The following is a 17938-nucleotide window of genomic DNA, read 5'->3' on the forward strand; positions in this document are numbered from 1 at the left end:
GATGACATCCTTCATGGACGAACTAATTATTAGTTTATACAGCGTAGCTGAAGGTGCTGGATATTCTTTATCTTTCTTTCTTTCTTTTTTTTTTTAAGAATTCTCGTTGGCTGTGAAGTATGAACCTAACAAATAGATGTACATATGCAGACTGAAGAGACCAATGAAAATTGCTCCAAGGCTGCTCACTACGCAGGCGCACTAACCACTACGCCACCCTGGCACAGTGGTTTTGCACAGGTGCATGTATTACCCCAGCACGCCTGCCCCTTCAGTCTTATTTCCCATTCACGCTCCAGCTCACTTGGTATTCCCCCTAAACTCGAACAGCGTTGCAGGAGCTCTCCATCTGTATTGGAATGGCACCTCAGCAGTGAAAGAAATGGGGTATCATGCCTCAAACCAGGCATAAGTGGCTTTAATCAAATGAAACTAACTGGTTCTAGACACCTTTCCAAGTCCCAAACACCTATGATGTATATATGCAGACTGAAGTGAGGAATGAAAATTTGTACCAAGGATGGGATTCGAACACAGGTCTCCTATTCACTGGGCAGTTTCACTAATCACCACGCCATCGTGACACAGTAGCTTTTCACAAATTCGTGGACTGCCTACCAGGCATCCCTCCTGAATCCAAAATCCCACCCTTGGTCCAAATTTTTATTCGTCGCTTCAGTCTTACTATATACTTATGAGACTTGAAAGGTTTCTGGAACGATGTAGTTCCATTTGCTTACAAAAACAATCTTACAATATTACGGTATTTCAGTTGTCCACTTGAACGGATGGAACATAACATGACGACTCATCTAGTAAGCTGTATGAAAGAAACGGACACTTGGATTTTATTGTTACACCACAGAAACAAGGATTTTTAAAAAAGCGAAATATCACCAATATGCCGAGCAGAAACATTGCCTGCTCGAGGTAAAGCAGAGAGTACTGGGCGGGACAAACGAGTCGCTATCGTGGTGTGACGTGCTGTTGCAGGCAAGACGAGCGACGGCAGCGACTGCGAGTCGGAGCCGGGCATCCCGCTGAAGCGCAAGCAGCGCCGCAGCCGCACCACCTTCACGGCGCAGCAGCTGGACGAGCTGGAGAAGGCGTTCGAGCGCACGCAGTACCCCGACATCTACACCAGGGAGGAGCTGGCGCAGCGCACCAAGCTCACCGAGGCCCGCATTCAGGTACTGCCCTCTCACTTCACTACTACCGCGAATCGGTTAATACAAATACAGTCAGTTCCACCAAAAAGTAATTTTAAATGAAACGTCCGCTGCGACATCTCTCGTAGTGGTCTCGGATCTGTAATCAATACGCTTTTGCACAGTGTATGGATAAACAGTGTGAGAGTTGAATGTTCTGTTTTGTCGGCTGCAGTTTAAAATGACGGCAAAATATATGAAGGGTCACGAGGCAGTGTTCCTTGTAAATTATCCAAAGCGACCAAAGCTTTCATATAGTACTGCTGTTAAAATTGATAGAAAGTCAAAGACATTCGTTCCGAAGTGGGCCATATGATATTTAGAGGTTGTAAACGTGCATGATTTACCGGAGAAAGGGCTAAGGTACCGAGCTACACTACTGGCCATTAAAATTGCTACACCACGAAGATGACGTGCTACAGAGGCGAAATTTAACCGACTGGGAGAAGATGCTGTGATATGCAAATGATTAGCTTTTCAGAGCATTCACACAAGGCTGGCGCCGGTGGCAACACCTACAACGTGCTGACATGAGGAAAGTTTCCAACCGATTTCTCAAACACAAACAGAAGTTGACCGGCGTTGCATGGTGAAACGCTGCTGTGATGCCGCGTACCATGACGTTTCCGACTTTGATAAAGATCGGATTGTAGCCTATCGCGATTGCGGTTTATCGTATCGCGACATTGCTGCTCGCGTTGGTCGAGATTTAATGACTGTTAGCAGAATATGGAATCGGTGGGTTTAGAAGGGTAATACGGAACGCCGTGCTGGATCCCAACGGCCTCGTATCACTAGCAGTCGAGATGACAGGCATCTTATCCGCATGGCTGTAACAGATCGTGCAGCCACGCCTCGATCCCTGAGTCAACAGATGGGAACGTTTGCAAGACAACAACCATCTGCACGAACAGTTCGACGACGTTTGCAGCAGCATGGACTATCAGCTCGGAGACCACGTCTGCGGTTACACTTGACGCTGCATCACAGACAGGAGCGCCTGCGATGGTGTACCCAACGACGAACCTGGGTGCACGAATGGCAAAACGTCATTTTTTCGGATGAATCCAGGTTCTGTTTACAGCATCATGATGGTCGCATCCGTGTTTGGCGACATGGCGGTGAACGCACATTGGAAGCGTGTATTCGTCATCGCCATACTGGCGTATCACCCGGCGTGATGGTAGGGGGTGCCACTGGTTACCCGTTTCGGTCACCTCTTGTTCGCATGGACGGCACTTGGAACACTGGACGTTACATTTCAGATGTGTTACGACCCGTGGCTCTACCCTTCATTCGATCCCTGCGAAACCCAACGTTTCAGCAGGATAATGCACGACCGCAGGTTGCAGGTCCTGTTCGGGCCTTTCTGGATACAGAAAATGTTCGACTACTGCCCTGGCCAGCACATTCTCCAGATCTCTCACCAATTGAAAACATGTGGTCGATGGTGGCAAAGCAACTGGCTCGTCACAATACGCCAGTCACTGCTCTTGATGAACTGTGGTATCGTGTTGAAGCTGCATGGGCAGCTGTACCTGTACACGCCATGCAAGCTCTGTTTGACTCAATGCCCAGGCGTATCAAGGCCGTTATTACATCCAGAGGTGGTTGTTCTGGGTACTGATTTCTCAACATCTATGCGCCCAAATTGCGTGAAACTGTAATCACATGTCAGTTCTAGTATAATATATTTGTCCAATGAATACCCGTTTATCATCTGCATTTATTCTTGGTCCGGCAATTGTAATGGCCAGTATTGTATAATCCATAATTGCGGCGATTGGATTAACTATTAGATAATTGTGCAATTAGTAATAACATGTATTTTCATGCAAACATATATTTTTACTAGTGTCTTTTATTTCATTCAGATAACGGCGTACACCTGTTTGTCGATCTGACTGTATGACGAGATTTCAGTTAAGTACTGGGGATTTCAGAGTAGTCAACTCATGGTTGACATCAAGCATATAGTGTCTAACACCGGCGCTAGTAACCACGGTTAGGGCCTCACTTCGGTGAGGAAGAGCGTCCACAAGTTTTTTGAGCGTGATTCCAGCTCGAGGTCGGCACTAAGCGCGCATTTACACCAGTCTGGTCACCTTATTACCGACAACTGGAAGACTATGCAGATTCTTCATTTGGAAAGCAAGAGCGATACCCTTAACATTTTAGCAAAAGTAGATATTTACCGTGCTGTAATAAGATATCCTGGTTCTACCTTGAATTCGCAAGCAGATCTTCGACACAAGGGTGCTTTATCAAATTTTAGCTGTTTAAACAGATAACCATTATTCCTATAGCTATTTTACTATCACAGTTCTTTAGTTTCCTAGGTTAGCCTTTTCCGGATGTCCACTAATATGTTATTATATTTGTGAAAGGGAGAATTTGTTTTAGCAGTCGGGCTTTATTGATATTTTACGTTTTAACTATCCACTTCCAGTATTTTTATAAATTCTATTTGTGAAAGATGGAATTTGTATTACGACTCAGGCTTTATCAATACCTTACATTTTAATTACCCACTTTCGTAATTTTTATAAACGTCACTCAATCTTTTTTATTACGTGTTACAAATTTTTAAGTAGTTTAACGCAGATAGAGCCGCGCCCCATCCTTCACGCCTTTTATCGCGATGGCTTTGCTTCCATCGCCACTGACGCCACCTGTAAACATCTTCCGCGTTATTATTATTATTATTATTATTATTATTATTATTATTTAGTCATCAGCCTTCTGAGTGGTTTGATGCGGCGCGCCATGAGTTCCACTCCCGTGCCAACCTCTTCATCTCAGAGAGCAGCACTTGCAACGTACATCCTCAAATATTTCCCGTATGTATTCCAATTCCAATCTCTGTTTTCCTCTACAGTTTTTACTCTCTGCAGCTCCCTCTAGTACATGGAAGTTATTCTATTATTTCTTAAAAGATGTCCTATCATCCTGTCCCTTCCTCTCAATTTTTCCATATATTTCTTTCCTCGGCGATTCACCAGGGAACCTCCTCATTCCATACCCTATGTGTCCATCTTATTTTCAACATTCGTCTGTAGCTCCATATCTCAAACGCTTCGTTTGTCTTCTTATCCGTTTTCCCACAGTCCGTGTTTCACTACAATGCTGTGCTCAAACCTAAATTCTCATAAATTTCTTCCTCAAATTACTATGTTTTGTACTAGCAGACTTCTCTTGGTCAGGAAGGCCCTTTTTGCCAGAGCTAGTCTGCTTTTTATGTCTTTTCTGCTCCGTCCGTCATGGGTTATTTTGCTCCCTAAGTAGCAGAATTCCTTAACTTCATCTACTTCCTGATGGCCAATCTTGATTTGAAATTTCTTGCCGTTCTCAGTTCTGCTACTTCTCATTACTTTCGTCTTTCTTCGATTTACTCTCAGTTCATTTTCTATACTCAGTAGACTGTCAATTCCATTCAGCAGACGCTGTTAAGCTGTTGAGAAGATCCTGTTAAGCTGATTGTGCGATAATTCTCGCACTTGTCGGCTCTTCCAGTCTTCTGAATTGTGTGGATGATGTGTTTCTGAAAGTCTGATGGTATGCTGTCAGTCTCATACATTCTACACACCAACGTGACTATTCCTTCTGTTTCCACTTCCCCCAAAGCTTTTAGAAATTCGGATGAAATTTTATCCATGCGTTCTGCCTTATTTGATCTTAAGTCTTTCAAAGCTCTTTTAAATGCTGATTCTAATACTAGATCCTCTGCTTCTTCTATATCGGCTCCTGTGTCTCCTTCTATCACGTCGTCAGACAAGTCTACCCCCTCATGGCCTTCAGTGTACTCTTTCTTCCTATCCTCTGTCTCCTCTGCATTTAATAGTGGAATCTCCATTGCACTCTTAATGTTATTGCCATTGCTCTTGATTTTACCGAAGGTTGTTTTGACTTTTCTATATGCTGAGCCGGTCCTTCGACAGCCATTTCTTTTTAGATTTCTTCACATTTTTGATTCTACCACTTCGCCTTAGCTTCCCTGCACTTCCTATTTATTTCATTCCCAAGTGACTTGTCTTTCTGTATTCCGGAATTTCCTGAACATTTTTGTACTTCCTTCGTTCGCCGATCAGCTGAAGTCTTTCTTCTGTATCCCATGGCTTCTTCGCAGCTACTTTCCTTGTACCTACGTATTTCTTTCCGACTTCTGTGATAGCCCTTGTTATAGATGTCCATTCCTTTTCAACTAACTGCCTATTGAGCCTTATTGCTGTATCTGTAGCCTTAGTACTTCCGCATCCCAGTTCCTCCCATATCGATTCTCCCTTACTGATCTCTTTTACTTCAGCTCACTCATCATCACTACTAAATTGTGATCTGAGTTTATATCTGGCCCTGCGTAAACCTTACAATCCAGTATCTGATTTCATCTCTACGCTTTTATCGCGTAATATTTTTATAACTTGATGTGAATGATCGCGAGTGGCTCTAAGGCAGTTACCTTTCCGCTATGACTGGTTAAATCCAGAAAGTGGCAGTAAATGAAGCTTGTAAGGTAGCCGATACGCAATATTCCCCGACCAGTGATTAATAATCTGCCAAAATGGCAAATGTGCTGGGAATGTGTAGCCAACTAGTTGTTAGTCGAGGGACTGTCCGCAGAGCACGTCCGTAGCAAAATTCGTCCCATAAGCGCTTGGAATTTTATTTCATAGACAGATGTGTTCTGTGGGCTACAGGAATTCAGCAAAGGACAAGAAAAAGTCACAAAGAAGAAGATTCCTCTCCGCACTGGTTATCCAGTGATGGCACATTGTTTCCCTTCTAGGAGTATTTCGCTACCCCCACGACATATCTGTCTTGTGGGTTGCGGCAGTTTAAGGAACGAAATAAATTCTTTCTATCCCAAGAGGTCACTCGTTAAAAGCGAACGCTGCCACAAAAATTATATGCTGCAGGTTTTCAGAACCTTGTAGAACGATGGGATAAGTGTTTAAGTTTACAGCAGGACATGATGGAAAAGAAAATAAATTTCAGGCTGGTATACACGGCTCTGATGTCTCTACCCTAGTTCACGAGTTATTTATTGACTCGCCCTGATAGTAATTCCCGATGATAATCACCTCAGCAACACAACAGAAATATACTTAAAAGTAAATAGAAAGATTCACATAAAAATATCACTATCCAATTTGCGCGGCAACTAATAAAATTTATTTCGTATCAGCTTCTCCCAAACACCACCTCCAACTAGCTAACGTATCCACGCACAGCTCTGTGGCCTCTTTTTAACGAACAAGTCCACGCTCATCAATCCATAATACCCTCACGTAAAAACGAGGAAAGTGCCTAAGCAAAATTCGATGACCGCACTGGAGAACACAGTTTCGATTTTCTCACTCATCCATGTAGGATCACTTACTCCTCACTTCAGAATTACACCGTGATAACACCACCTCTGGCTTATAGGGCACACGACCTCTACACCCCACAAGCATTGCTGGCAGATCCTTCGCTTTCCCGGGCCCCAAACAGCTGCACGAAATTATTTATCACACAGAGTATTTCATAGTCTTTGCATCAGACGTCCAGTGGTGATAGATCACTGAATGGCGAACTTTTGCTAGGAACAGAATGTTCATTATGTTTTCCAGCGTCGCTAGGCGTCCTTCACAATTCACCGGCCCTGGGACAACGAGATTTCACCGAACTAGTGTGGTCCATAGACCATGTGTGTTGCATGCTACCCAACACAGCAAATTGATAAAGTGTTTTACAACAAGACAACCTTAAGAATGAGTGTCACTAACCAGAGAAAGATATTTTAGAGGCAAATCAGGAACTTTAATTATGCTCGGCCTACCCAGTTTCATAGGAAGTGGAAGACTGGGTTATAAGTAACACAAAAGGCATATGTACGCTGCGGACTGCCTATGCCCCGCCGCTTCTTAAAGGCATAACCATTAAAAAAAGACGCCTAGTGTAGCGCGGAATCATGAGCGCACATTTTATCTCTAACAAAAATTGTTCTCGATAACGTGATCTATAAACCCCAGACGATTGAAATACTTTGAAACACACTGTATAGGCCCGTCAGCCAATCGGGATTAGGAGCAGGATGTATTCTCATTGGCTGTTATCTGCTCCTGTTTACAGCTCTTGTGTAAGGTGTTACCTCCAAGCAGAACTGTAAGAACTTCGTCTGCAACGGCAATCATGGGGAAATTACTCTACCTTTAACCCAGCCTTGTACGCTCCGGTAACAACCCATTTAGGAGTGTTAGTGAAAAACCCGCCCCATCAATTCCAGGCTGGAGAAAAATCTCTTTACCTGACGTACACAGTAACCACCGAAACAAGCAAACATAACGATATGTTATTGTACACGCCATATGCATCTCAAACCACTCATTGAAATTTAGAAAAATGCTCAAATGTGTGTGAAATCTTATGGGACTTAACTGCTAATATCATCAGTCCCTAAGCTTACACACTACTTAACCTAAATTATCCTAAGGACAAACACACACACTCACCCATGCCCGAGGGAGGACTCGAACCTCCGGCGGGACCAGCCGCACAGTCCATGACTACAGCGCCTCAGACCACTCGACTAATCCCGCGCGGCTTTGAAAATTAGATCCTGTACAGCTACCTAACCGCGGGTATGTTAATTGCTACATTTCACCTTCTATTCCAAACAGTCTCCCACGATTTTCTATGGGAGTAAGATCAGGTAATTGAGCAGGACCGTCTAGGTGCGGTCGCGGACCTGAATATTTGTCGAACCAGGACCATATGCATGCAGCCCTGTGAACACTACTGTTGTCAGAATGAGATTTTCACTCTGCAGCGGAGTGTGCGCTGATACGAAACTCCCTGGCAGATTAAAACTGTGTGCCCGACCGAGACTCGAACTCGGGACCTTTGCCTTTCGCGGGCAAGTGCTCTACCATCTGAGCTACCGAAGCATGACTCACGCCCCGTCCTCACAGCTTTACTTCTGCCAGTACCTCGTCTCCTATCTTCCAGACTTAACAGAAGCTGTGAGGACGGGGCGTGAGTCGAGCTTGGGTAGCTCAGTTGGTAGAGCACTTGCCCGCGAAAGGCAAAGGTCCCGAGTTCGAGTCTCGGTCCGGCACACAGTTTTAATCTGCCAGGAAGTTTCATATCAGCGCACACTCCGCTGCAGAGTGAAAATCTCATTCTGGAAACATCCCCCAGGCTGTGGCTAAGCCATGTCTCCGCAATATCCTTTCTTTCAGGGGTGCTAGTTCTGCAAGGTTCGCAGGAGAGCTTCTGTTAAGTTTGGAAGGTAGGAGACGAGGTACTGGCAGAAGTAAAGCTGTGAGGACGGGGCGTGAGTCGTGCTTGGGTAGCTCAGTTGGTAGAGCAGTTGTCCGCAAAAGGCAAAGGTTCCGTGTTCGAGTCTCGGTCCAGCACACAGTTTTAATCTGCCAGGAAGTTTCACTACTGTTATCATCTTTCACGATGGAATTGTCCACAGCAGTGGCGGCCGGTTGTCATGTAATAATGTACCACAGCACACTGTAAATACGGCGCTACAATTAAGCCATTTCTCTTTGAATCCGAGCCGAAATCGGCCGAAAGTTACGCCGTATCTCTTCGTGCTTGTATGCAAATAAAACTAACGGAACAATGTTTGTAGTGCTCTCTCCGTGACTAGAAACCAGTGTCGAGTGCTGCAACCGTGGTCAGCAATGCTAAGATCAACTCGGCGAAGAGGTGGAGCTGTCTTGTTTTCGACTGTGCATGCTCTGATGTGACGTCATCTGTTCCTGCACTATGAGTGAGGACTCCCTCAAGTAGCAGGACTTCAGCGCTAGTGGGTAGGTAGTGATGCCGGTGCTGTGTGTGTCGCAGGTGTGGTTCAGCAACCGGCGCGCGCGCCTGCGGAAGCAGCTGTCGAGCAGCGCGGCGGGGTACGCCCTGCCGGCCGGCTACCCCGCGCCGCAGTACCTGCTGCCCCCGGACTCCTTCGCCGCCTCCACCACCGCGCCGCCTCCAGGTACGTCTCTCGTCTGCTTGCCTCTAACTTACGCTTGTGCTGTGGTCCTCGGCTTATACCTAGCCGCCTCTAATCTTCTTAGAACAAGAAATTTTCACCGCCAGTATTTGGTCGGCTATAGGAAGAGAAGTGGTGGTGTAACGTTCCTGATCAACAGGTTTTGCACCGATATTCTGGATTCAGTACTAAAAGCGTCTCGGGGAGTGACGCTTGTTTGTGGTTCGCCGTCGAATGGGGCTCAAAAGGTAAACATCGAGTAGATTGACAGATGCCCACAGGAATGTGTGACAGAAGTGCTCGGGGAACTTAAGTGAAAATCCTAGAAAGATGTTCTCGCGAAACCCCTGTAGTGTCAATTTAGAAAACCTTCTGTTGAAGAAGGCTGCGACCATTCTACTCCCACGATTGCATATCTCAAAAAAAAAAAAAAAAATTGTGGTAAGTACCTATGGGACCAAACTTCTGAGGTCATCGGTGCCTAGGCTTACACACTACTTAATGTAAATTAAACTAACTTATGCTAAGGACAACACACACACGCCCATGCCCGAGGAACGACTCGAATTTCCGACGGGGGGAGCCGCGCCAACCGTGGCTAGGAGCCTCAGACCGCGCGACTGTATACCTCATTTACGGATGATAAGAGTAAGGTCAGGTAGTTAACAGACGCAACAGACAGTCGTTTTCCACTCGCTGAATTCATGAATGGAATAGAATTGCTAATCGACTATAATGGTATGATGTATCCTCTGGCATACATTGTACAGTGGCTTGTCTGGATGTTGAAATTCAGCGACTGTTCGATAAGAGCAGGCTGTCTGTCTACCTTCTCTCATCAATAACAAAAACAGGATATTAAAACTACACACGCACTGACCTAGCAAGGCACCCTCAACATTTACACCTATGACACAACACACAATTTGTAAAGGTAAGGCTCAAAGAGCGTAAACAGAGGAAATCTTTTCAATTATCCGGCTGACTCAATCCTTTGGGCCCCCAAAAGAACAGCGCCATACGACTTTACTCTCTCTTCTCAGAGTCACGAAATAACGTCCCCTGCCTATTTCCACGAGCTCGCTACGCATTGCACGAAGGTGAGGCAATAAATAAGTCAGAAACGTCAGACAGTGTAGCCGCATACCACACCCGCGTGCTTCTCAAACGTGGCAGCACGTATCAGGTGGAAGATAACTGATATACAGTATTCCCAGACCAACAGTGCCACCAGCGCCAGATGGCAGATGACGCCACAGAAAGTGTACTAGATTGGAACAGCACGCAGATGTGCGAATTTTGTGGTTCAAGGAACTGTCAACAAAGGACGTTTATTGTGAAATGCGTCACGTATTTGAGAACATTGTTTTACGGTTAGCTGTTTTGAACTGGATACAGGAATTCAACAAACGACGAGAAAAATCACAAACAAGGTGCGTCCTAGTCACTGCAGTGTGTATCAGTGATGCTGCATAGCAACATGTTCAAAATCTCAGAAAAATAAAATCAGATGAAAATGCAACATTTTCATCTGCTGTGTGAAATTCCTCGACAAGTCCGTACCATAAATCGATCCAAAATCGGCGAGTTTCGAAAAATCTTTAATGCGAAGTTGCAACAAAAGGTTCGTAGCTTGCAGCTTTACAAAACGAAAGCCACGAAAAATGTGCCTTATCACTACTAAGATATCCAATGTGGTATCTGTTAAGTTAGCTTCTATTTAACAATGACGTCATAAAAACATTGGAGCTAAAATAAAACACTGAAAATGTACACTTTGCTTCGCGACGACTACTTCTCTTAGTGACGTTAGCTGTGATAGCCCGGTCAGTAGACAGCCCAAGGTCTAAGTTAGACTGATGGGTGGTCGTTTGCTTGGTGGTTTGCTTGTGAGTGGACGAAGTCAAGAAGTTTGATTTCATGCGAAGAAGTACGCCTCCAGCAACTTCGACTCGTTGCCATATGCCACGTAAGTGAAAGCATAAACAGCCTTGCAGGATACTGCTATCTGATGAATTTTCATTCATACTAATCTCACAGCACGAATTAAATTCTGGCATCAATCAAGCGTGTGAAATAGTGACGTTAGCATGACAATTCGTGTACTACGATTGAAACAAACGAGTCAGACACCACAATGGATCAAATCTTAGTGAAACTAAAAATACTATTTTAGTGGTTCTGCTATTTAAACTAATGTGCTACGAAATTGTTTTTTGTGATGCAACAAGGATATTTCATATAACTTCGATATTGCACTATTTGTAGGAAGATAACTTCGCGTAATATCCGCCCCCGGTAGCTGAGTGGTCAGCGCGACAGAATGTCAATCCTAAGGGCCCGGGTTCGATTCCCAGCTGGGCCGGAGATTTTCTACCACACACTGGATGTTGTGTTGTCCTAATCATCATCATTTCACTCCCATCGACGAGCAAGTCGCCGAAGTGGCCTCAAATCGAAAGACGTGCACCCGCCGAACGGTCTACCCGGCGGCAGGCCCTAGTCACAGGACGACAACGACAACTTCGGGCAATGTGACAGCGGCACATAAAAGCGTTAACCGAAAGGTTTGAAACACTCACAGAAATTCGCAATTTATAGTTTACACAAGCTACGTTTACATGCGACACATCTTCCAAAAGACGAAAACCTAATTTCGGAAGGCTTTTTACGCTCTCGTGTTTATATGTTAAGGACTGAAGCGGATTCCCTTGCCCAGTTAAATATGGCATCTGGAAAACAGCTGTCCCAGTTTCTGATTTAGTTAGTACAATCGCTGTTTCTCTTCATTTAAATATTAGAGATAGACAGCTTCATGCTTAGTCTAATATTTCTGCTTCTAATTTACAGCACAGTAACTCTTTCCGTCCGTTAGGCGAATATTTCGAAAACAAGACGTGAGCTGACAACCCAAGCACGTTTCAAAATCGGTTGTGCGTTTATATGGGAGCGAAAATCGATTGTGGAAGTGGAAAACCGGCAGCTAGAATCGATTTTAGAGTGGTTATATAACCAGCCAGAAACGATATTGTGTACATTTACGAAATCCGCTTTGGGAACTCGACGTTAGCTGGCCGATGTGGCTGTGCGGTTCTAGGCGCTTCAGTCTGGAACCGTGTGACCGCTACGGTCGCAGGTTCGAATCCTGCCTCGGGCAGGTTAGTTAGGTTAGTCCTTAGGTTAGTTAGGTTTAAGTAGTTCTAAGTTCTAGGGGACTGATGACCACAGATGTTAAGTCCCATAGTGCTCAGAGCCATTTGAACCATTTTGAACTCGACGTAAACACAGTGACTGAAACAGTATGAATTATTTTCCGTGTAATAAGCCTCGCCAAATACGTTTCGCTGTCTAAAACCTCCTCCAGTCAGCTTTTAGCTAAACAATCTAGCACGATACTGTCACTGAAGAACAGCACCCGATTGGGTTCTTTTAACTTCAAGTGCTTACAGTTTTCTCAACACGATTTTTCAAGAACAACGGTACCTTTCTTCCAGAGACGATCTTTGGAATGGTCGTCATTGGAAGAGAGGTACCGTTGTTCTTGAAAAATGATGTTGACAAAATCCTTTATCAAGAACAATGGTACCTTTCTTCATTACTGGATGCACGTTATGAGAATCCTACCAACAAATCTGAGTCATCTGCTCGCTATCTACCGATTTCACTTGTTCACCCAATTTTGAATCACTTCGTAATGCACCCGCAAGGTATTTAAGCGAAGTTTTAGGTTTAACTTCGTTATGGATATCATCTTCCACTTATTTATTTTATAAACTCAGCTGCCATTCAGAAGGTCAACTTCTTCGTTCTAACTAATCAACGAGTTAAATGTTAGTATAACTGCCAGATATACACCTTGAGGCTACATCGACGTTTAACACATCGACAAAATTACGACTATAGCGACACTAGTCTAAAAAAAATATTTTTTCATACAGCAGCCATGGTGTTTCCACCGTGCAGAACCCTCTCTAGCCTCCGTGTCGTGGCGTTCGATTCGTAGCAGTTTGAATCCTCATGATGAAATAAATTTTCGTCAGTATTGTTAGGTCTCATGAAGAGGAGAAACGGTGGCGTGCCATTCATAATAACCAGACTTTACGCTGGTGTCGTCACCGTAGTGTCTTGTGAAATGAAACTAATGTGACGCCGTGGACGCTGACCTCAGACTCTTCCTTGTTGCTATGATAGAAGCATACTGTACGCTGGTAACAGGTTTGATCCTTCTGTTATCTCTTAGTCACCAGGAAATCAAACTTACGACGAATATGTAGAGACCATTGAAAATGTATGCAGGAGGGGACTCGCACCCGCATTCCCTGCTTTTTGCGAACAGTCACCTTAACCATTGCACTATTTGAGCGCTGCTCTGTGACGAACTAAAAAATTTAGCCTCGCTGACGTTGGCATCAGGTTCTCACTCTGCTTCGGCATACCTGAACGATTTTTACTGAGATCATTTCATGTTACTTCGTATTACCGATCTATTCAATTCATATCAGTGCATTTATAACTACGTAGGCTTCCACGACCAGAATGACTTGACGTAAAAGTTTCCTAGGTATTGTACTGCATCATAACGTATAACACTATACTGGAGAAACCAACGTTTCGGTCGCGGTTACAGTGTCCTTCTCCCAGGTGTAGGCAACCCAGAAGAAGGCTACTGTAATCGTGACCGAAACGTTGGTTTCTCCAGTCTATTTTTTTTTTTACATTATGACGCGGTGCCACACTCAGAAGACCTTTATGTCAATGAATTTTGTTCAACACAACGTACTCCTTGCCGTCATCAACACTAAACAGGTATACGTATGATATACCTCTCAAACCTCGCGAAGGTGAGTTGGCATTGCGCAGGCTGAAGGAAAGCCTTTCCGTTTAAGTTGTTGACAAACCCCGTGGGTGTCTTCCAGGCACTGCGGAGAGAATTTGAAATTAACGTAACCATTACTGCTGCATTTTCAGGCCATAATATTTTCCATGAAAATTTTTTCCTGTACCAGGATAACGAACAGGGTATAGTCAAGTAGAGTGTCACCGAACAAGCGTGCGTTGGCGCCCTCGAGCTAAAGCGGTAGATTTAGTCCAGGTGATCAAGGCAATTTTTCCCACTAATACTGTAAGACCTTCTTCTTTCTACTCACTATCAGGCATAGCATCCTTTTACGGCATATCCATCTTTTTACTGATCTTCTTACATCTCTCCTACCTCTGAGCCTGGACTCCACATGGGGAAACCATGCTTTAATGATAAAGGAGTAACACATCCCGAAAAAATCTTGGTCCAGCTGGCTCGCCTGTTAGTAGCTAATAAGGATCTCGTGCGAGGGTTACAGGTGAATACATCTACATCTACACATACATCTACATCTACATCTACATGGATATTCTGCAAATCACATTTAAGTGCCTGGCAGAGGGTTCATCGAACCACCTTCACAATTCTCTATTATTCCAATCTCGTATAGCGTGTGGGAAGAATGAACACCTATATCTTTCCGTACGTGCTCTGATTTCCCTTATTTTATCTTTGTGATCGTTCCTCCCTATGTACGTCGGTGTCAACAAAATATTTTCGCATTCGAAGGAGAAAGTTGGTGATTGGAGTTTCGTGAGAAGATTCCATCTCAACGAAAAACGCCTTTCTTTTAATGATGTCCATCCCAAATCCTGTATCATTTCTGTGACACTCTCTCCCATGTTTCGCGATAATACAAAACGTGCTGCCTTTCTGTGAACTTTTTCGATGTACTCAGACAGTCCTATATGGTAAGGATCCCACACCGCGCAACAGTATCCTGAAAGAGGACGGACAAGTGTAGTGTAGGCAGTCTCCTTAGTAGGTCTGTTACATTTTCTAAGTGTCCTGCCAATGAAACGCAGTCTTTGGTTAGCCTTCCCCACAACATTTTCTATGTGTTCCTCCCAATTTAAATTGTTCGTAATTGAAATACCTAGGTATTTAGTTGAATTTACGGCTTTTAGATTAGACTGATTTATCGTGTAACCGAAGTTTAACGCGTTCCTTTTAGCACTCATGTGGATGACCCCACACTTTTCGTTATTTAAGGTCCACTGCCACTTTTCACACCATTCTGATATTTCTTCTAAATCGTTTTGCAGTTTGTTTTGATCTTCTGATGACTTTATTACTCGATAAACGACAGCGTCATCTGCAAACAACCGAAGACGGCTGCTCAAATTGTCTCCCAAATCGTTTGTATAGATACGGAACCAAAATATGTTCAAATGTGTGTGAAGTCTTATGGGACTTAACTGCTAAGGTCATCAGCCCCTAAGCTTACACACTACTTAACCTAAATTATCCTAAGAACAAACATACACACCCATGCCGGAGGGAGGACTCGAACCTCCGCCGGGACCAGCCGCACAGTCTATGACTGCAGCGCCCTAGACCGCTCGGCTAATCCCGCGCGGCTAGATAAGGAACAGCAAAAGGCCTATAATAATACGTTGGAGAGCGCCAGAAATCACTTCTGTTTTACTCGATGACTTTCCGTCAATTACAACGAACTGTGACCTCTCTGACAAGAAATCACAGATCCAGTCACATAACTGAGACGATGTTCCATAAGCACGCAATTTCACTACGAGCCGCTTGTGTGGTACACCGTCAAAAGCCTTCCGGAAATCCAGAAATACGGAATCGATCTGAAATCTCTTGTCAATAGCACTCAACACTTCATGTGAATAAAGAGCGAGTTGTGTTTCACAAGAACGATGTTTTCTAAACCCGTGTTGACTGTGTGTCAGTAGACCGTTTTCTTCGAGGTAAATCATTATGTTCGAACACAATATATGTTCTAAAATCCTGCTACATATCGACGTTAACGATATGAGCCTGTAATTTAGTGGATTACTCCTAATACCTTTCTTGAATGTTGGTGTGACCTGTGTAACTTTCCAGTCTTTGGGTACGGATCTTTCGTTGAGCGAACGGTTGTATATGTTGTTAAGTATGGAGCTAATGCATCAGCATACTCCGAAAGGAACCTAATTGGTATACAGTCTGGACCAGAAGACTTACTTATATTAAGTGATTTAAGTTGCTTCACTACTCCGAGGATATTTACTTCTTCGTTACTCATGTTGGCAGCTGTTCTCGACTCGAATTCTGGAATATTTACTTCGTCTTCTTTTATGAAGGCATTTCGGAAGACTGGATTTAGTAACTCTGCTTTGGCAGCACTGTCTTCGATAGTATCTCCATTGTTATCGCGCAGAGAAGGCATTGATTGTTTCTTGCCGCTAACATACTTCACATACGACCAGAATACAGTCAAGAGTTTTGAAGGCGCAAGACGACTGTGCGTCCTAACCGTGATGAACTACCTTCTTCTGCTGCCTTGCAGTATGATAAGGAACTTGCAAAGGCCCAACAGAAAATACAAGACTGGTCTGGAAGCGGAAATGTGGTAGCCCCACAGCCAGACTTGCGACGTTTTGGTTAGCAACCAGTTGCTATGAGTCTATGCTTTGCTTTCAGGCCTCAGAGTAGGAAGAACAGGATAGATTTTCATAGTGACAGCTATGGCAAGAAAAAGGATAAGAGCTGGAAAAGAATGGAATCCTGTTTGGTACAGGGAATGTGGAAGCACTTAAACTGTAAGTATGGACGGTGTTATCACTCGTGTCCTGGAGAGGAATATTTTTAACGATTCTGTTAGAGACTTCAGCCTGCAAATATGTGCTCATTGATGGACACTCATACGGAAAGGAATCCAATTGTTTTAGGGAAGGAAATATTTCAGCGTTCTTCTAGTGTCTTAGGTGGTTCCAAATAAATTCAGACGAGGTACAGCTGAAGAACATGCACTGTAAAAATACTTTTAAAAGAAAATTTGTGTTTCTTATGAAAATCTGCTTTCAAAATTTCGAAGTCAAATTAATTTGATTGTATCTCACACATGTTTTGGTATTATATGTAGTGCCAGGGATCATATGGAAAGTTGCAGCTAGTTTTTAGGAGGGCAGTTTAGGGGGAGGGGTTCAGCTATTACTAACACCAAACTCAGCCAGGCTTGCAGTTCGGTTCTCAGTCACGAGTAGATGTAGCGTGACGTGGCTACGGGTTCCCCCGATATTTAATTAAGCGCCGGCAGTGGGAGTGCTGGTGATTTATCGCCGAGCAGGCCATCTGGCTCGGAGCCCGCCACCTGGTCCGATGGCCGCCGCTCGCCGTCCTCAGGAGCCACGCCACGCTTACACAACTCGGCTATCGCCAGCTCGCGGCTCTCTGGTAATGGCTCCACAGGAAACACACTCCGGCGAAAACGGCCGTACCACTAACTGGGATTTCATGGCAGACTGAAGTACGAACTGTACCACCAGTGTGATACAAAACACACTCGATTTCCATAATCACTCTCCGAGGAAATTCATACTCTTCTATTTTATTACAAACCTCTATCTGGTGGTAACGCAAAATTTTTATTAAGACGAAATACAGAATAGTCTGAACCGACTGAATTCTTATGGCACAACAAATTGTTACACTGAAGTGACACAAGTCGTGGGATACCTCTTAATATCGTGTAGGAGATCCCGTGACCGACGTAGTGCGGCAGTTCGATGTAGCATGGACTCGTCATACTTGGTCAGAAGATGATGATTATGAAAATATTCCTAATGGGTAACGTCAGTGAGCAAGGTATTTGCACGCTTCTGTGTAGTACGCTCGGGCAGGAGCCCCGGGTGTACTACGTGAGCAAGGTCGTGCCTGCCG

At 44.3% G+C, this 17938-nt stretch overlaps 1 protein-coding gene across 1 annotated transcript in view; it reads left to right on the forward strand.

Moving 5' to 3' along the window:
* Positions 1-16725, forward strand: part of LOC124788663 (protein gooseberry-neuro-like) — a 123577-nt gene extending 106852 nt beyond the window's left edge. Inside the window, exons 4-6 of the mRNA XM_047255939.1 lie at positions 994-1190; positions 9048-9192; positions 16700-16725. Of these exons, the coding sequence (XP_047111895.1) occupies positions 994-1190; positions 9048-9192; positions 16700-16725 (368 nt within the window). The remainder of the gene's footprint in view (positions 1-993; positions 1191-9047; positions 9193-16699) is intronic.
* Positions 16726-17938: the final 1213 nt, after the last annotated feature.

This window comes from Schistocerca piceifrons, chromosome 3 (genome assembly GCF_021461385.2).
Source record: "Schistocerca piceifrons isolate TAMUIC-IGC-003096 chromosome 3, iqSchPice1.1, whole genome shotgun sequence".
Lineage (NCBI taxonomy): Eukaryota > Metazoa > Arthropoda > Insecta > Orthoptera > Acrididae > Schistocerca > Schistocerca piceifrons.